Raw genomic sequence first — 4,684 nt, 5'->3', positions numbered from 1 at the left:
TACGACAAACAATCTCTAAGGCGTCTGCCTGGCCCACGAGTACGAACTAAACCAGGGCCTCTTCAGTGATTGGCTGGGTCGCGTAGAACACAAACTGACCAGCCAGCCAATGAACGTCAAGGTTACTTTGTCAACAGAGTTCAAGGACATTGTAAAACAAGTCAAAGTTTTGAAGGTCAGTCAGTCTCTGTTGTTTATGTTGTTAGTTGTTTTAATAATTCTATGATCTGAAAATTATAAATGCGGTTTAATCTAATGCTCATGTTTAAGTCTAAATAACACATTCATACGTAAGCACACAGACAGACAGACAGAGCATATAATATACTTATACTTCTGCATTCATGCACGCACACACTCGAGAACAGTATACAAGCGCACACACACACGCACACACACACGCACGCACACACACACGCACGCACACATGCACACGTACACACACCAACAGTCCCTGGAACATCAAATGGACATCTGGATGCCTCGATTCGACCAACTGAATCAGATCAGCACATCACTGGGGGAGCACATCTCCGAAGACAACCAATCAGTGGAGAGGATTAACTATCAGTTGCAGACGATGAAAGAGAGATGGGATGAGATTGTCAGGAAGATGGAGAACAAGAGCAAGGAGGTTTGTTGGTCGGTCAGTCTTTGGAATCTGGCTGGCCGTTTTGCTGATTGGTCATTTTATTGAATATTTTGGCAGCGTACATTTCATAAATAATCTTGACAAATGGACAAAAAACGTATAATGGCCATACATAGAAAAATGATGAACAACTGCTACAACAGATTTTAGACGCAGGCATCGAGTTGAAAGAAGTTGGCAGCTGCATGAACAGCGACAGCAGCAGCAGCAGCATCTCCATCTGCAGGAAGATCACCAATGAAGTTCTCGTCATCGAAACTTCTTCGAAAAGAAGACGAACTGACGACGGCGATGATGGTGGTGATGATTCCAAAAACGATGAAGATGATGATGAGGAAGATGAGGGGAATTATGATGAGGTTTCGGGTGCTAAGAAGCAAAAGTTCAGTGATGTAACAATTGAAGGTTGGTTATTTTGGTTATTTTGATGATAATGATGATGATGATGATGGTGATGATCATGATCATGATCATGATCATGATGATAGTTCATATAGTATTCATTCAAGTTTGTGATGATGATGATAACATGGTGGGTAATTAAATATGATGACAACGACAATATGAAGATAATGAAAATAATCTTCATGTATTGCCTTGTCTACTCAGCTATCTCACCTTACAAATGCGTTCATACCGAAGTTAGGTTGTAGCTAAAAGTTCCTCTAAATGACTCTTCTTTTAGATTCGCCCCAAGACCAACAATTGCAGCAACAGCAACAATTACAGCAACAGCAGCTACAACAACAACAACAACGCAACATAGAATTGATAGCAGGTAAGTTGAGTTTGGCCGAGGAATCGCTTCTGTGGTTGACGGGAATCCTGAAGAACCTGCCTTTGAGCAGCGTGCAGACTGTTATGGAGTTGACCAGGAAGAAAGAACTCTACAAGGTTCACCGTTCACCTGCTGTCGTTCACGTGTGGTTGATGTTGTTCGCGTATACATCCTTCTCCACTCCTGGCACCACTTGAAATGTTTTCGTCATTTTTTTTTTTATTTCCACTACAGAAGCACGTAGAGAAACTATCCAAGCATGACTTAACCATTCAGGATCTGAAAACGGAAATTGAAAAAATGTCAACTTCCGGTGGGATTCCCGAATCTGGAGATCTCCAGGAACTTGCTAGTCTGGCACTGCAACTCATTGAAAAGTGGAATGGATTGAAAATGAAACTGATGAATGAGTACGAAAGTATCACCAGCAGTTTAGACGCATGTACCACCTATGCAGGTTAACAATCGGTTCTGAATATTTTATTTTTATAGCAATCATCATCATTGTTTCACCTTCAACATCTCCATCGTCCAGCTCTGTTGAAAGCGGAAACACGTTGGCACGACCAGCTGAATAAGATGCTCTCCAGACAGCCCAGGCCATCTGGCGACGCCGAGGAGTTGGCCGAAGAACTCGATGTTAGTTTAGTGGGCGGTTGGTTGGCTGGTTGGTCGGTTGGTTGGTTGGTAGAGTGGCGAAACAGCTAAGTGGTTGCTTGATGATTGGTTGTTTGCTTGGTCGGTCTCTTTCGATCAAATAACAACTGGGAATTTATACATTTTTCCATTTCACTAATTTTATATTTTGTATATGTTATATATATGTATATGTTTGTTATTATATATTTTTGGATTGGCTATCAATTCAAACATTTTTCCATTTCACTAATTTCATATGTTTTATTTCACCTATAGGGATAGTCTCACTCAGATTTGTTTCAACCATGTAAATCATTTTGTAAGCAATTAACTAATCAAACCATCACATACAGGCCCTGGAGAACTTAACTGGGTCACGTACTTCTGCCAACATGGACCAGTTGAAGAACCTGACCCAGTTTCTGACCTCCTTGCCCGTGAACCACCGACCAACCAGCATGCCTATTCAGTCCCTGGAGAAGTTGGACGAGTTCGCTGCACGTGGTCACTCCATGGTTTTGCAGGTTTGTGCTGTTTGCGGCGGCAATGCTTTGTTGTTGTTTGTTGGTGTGTGTTGTTGTTTGTTGTTGTTTATTGGTGTTTGTTGTTGTTTGTTGTTGTTTATTGGTGTTTGTTGTTGTTTGTTGGTGTTTGATTTTGTTAATTTCTTAAGAAGTTTATCCTTGCAAATACTTGGGTCTTTTTCAATTTATTTGTTTAAATATTTATCGCCCATTTTTCCTGTTGGCACACATACACACACACACATGCAGGCTTACATACACTCACACATACACACACGCACGTGACAGGCACGTGACCGCATGATGTACCTGGAGTCCGGAATACAGGCAGCTCAGAACAGGGAGTCGAGAATAATTGACATGCAGCAGTGGATGTGTGAGGTGGCCGCTACACTGCAACACAACCTTGAAGCCGATCTACTGGCTGCTGATATGCCTGAGGAATATCAAGTATGTTTGCGACTGAGTGTGTGTGTGTGTGTGTGGGTGTGCGTGTTGGTGTGTGAATTGGTTTTTACGGAGTTTGGTGGCGTACGTTTTGTCCGTGTGAGTGCTGCTGCTGGTGGTGATGATGATGGTGGTGATGGTGATGATAATGATGATGGTTAGGTAAGTTGTTTGATGATTGGAATTAGGAATGAATGGTATGTCAACAATGGAGAGAAAATGTGGAACTTGAAAATATTAAAGCCGTATAAATCTTAACAAATAATTGAAAACAAGAATGAAAATATAAAAACCTTTTCTATTTCAGAGTCTCCTGGAAGAGTTCACAGCTTATGAGACGTTCTTGAAAAATTTAGAGAGAGATGTGGAAGTGTTTAGAGAGGAGGGTAAGGAAGAGGCTGCCGATCGTTTGTCGCAGCAAATTGAATTGCTGAAGGTGAGGGCTTTCTTTCACTCAATTTGAAGTTTTACGATTATTTAGTATCTTTCCATGGATTATGTCACAGAAAGATTTTGTGGAAGTGAAAGTGAAACTTCAGAAGTTTCAGAAACCACCTGATTTCGATTCCAAACTGGGATTGGTCAAGAGAGTTCTCGATGAAATTAACGAAAGTGTTCAGCTGATGGAGATCGGCGGAAGTGAAACTGAGGTCATCCAATCACAGCTCGAGAATTATCAAGTGGGAGGAGCTAGTTTTATTTTGAATAATCCCAACTGATACATTTTGGTGTTCACATTTGTGCTATTTTACATTGCAAATGAATTTTACATTCATCATTTGTCGTTGCACAGTTCGTCAGAAGAATTTATAATAATTATTAATTAAATTATTTATTTGTGAATACAAATGTATTGCATACATACACATTCACACAGGTATACATACTCACACATGTATACATTCACGCCCGTATGCATTCTCGTACACAAGTATATACACCGACAGAAATATTACAAAAAGATGAGCGAGATCAAACCGGAAGTGGAGTACGTGATAAAAACAGGTCGGCAGGTGGCGGACAAGAAACAGGTTGACTTCCCACATCGTCTCAACTCGCAGATCGATGCCATCAAACTGCAGTACAACAAACTCGGCGCCCAGGTTTGAGTGTATACCTATTTAAATTTGTGTGTGTGCGTGTGTACTTACGTGTGTGTGTGCTTGCGTGCGTGCGTGTGTGTGTGTGTATGTGTGTTTACTCATAACATCATCATCATTGACATAATCATCTCCAGCATAATCATCGCAACGTCACCATGGTTGTCTAGGTAACCAGTGGTAAGGTGAGTCTTGAGAAATGCTGCAAACTCTCGAAGAAGATCAATAAGGAGATGAACAACATGAGGACACTGATCAAAACCATTGATGAGAAATTCTCACCATCATCGCAATCCTCCTCATCAGCAGCAGCAGCAGCAGTGGCTACAGCGACTTCACCTGTTATAGGGAGTGCAGAGACTGCGTATGATGTTGAGGTGGGCTGTTTTTAATAGGCAGATTTATTTTTTCTAATGTGTGCAGAGCCGTTTAGAAATCTCTTCTTATTTTCATTATTTACTTCATTGAATTTAAATTTCTGTCTTGACAAAAAAGTTGATGGAAACTTTTTTATAATTTTTTTCACAGAAATACGCGTAATAAA

The 4,684-nt window shown here is 40.8% G+C and overlaps 1 protein-coding gene across 1 annotated transcript; it reads left to right on the top strand.

Moving 5' to 3' along the window:
• Nucleotides 1–3,933: 3,933 nt before the first annotated feature.
• Nucleotides 3,934–4,149, top strand: HELRODRAFT_86683 (hypothetical protein; the record flags this gene model as incomplete). The annotated part of the gene is made up of 1 exon (XM_009028063.1): nt 3,934–4,149. The coding sequence occupies one exon, from the start codon at nt 3,934–3,936 to the stop codon at nt 4,147–4,149; it is 216 nt and encodes a 71-aa protein (XP_009026311.1).
• Between the last annotated feature and the right edge of the window lie 535 nt (nt 4,150–4,684).

This window comes from Helobdella robusta (assembly GCF_000326865.2).
Source record: "Helobdella robusta unplaced genomic scaffold HELROscaffold_53, whole genome shotgun sequence".
NCBI classification, from domain to species: Eukaryota; Metazoa; Annelida; class Clitellata; order Rhynchobdellida; family Glossiphoniidae; genus Helobdella; species Helobdella robusta.
Note: the sequence above shows the minus strand (reverse complement) of the source record. Positions and strands in the feature narration are given on the sequence as shown.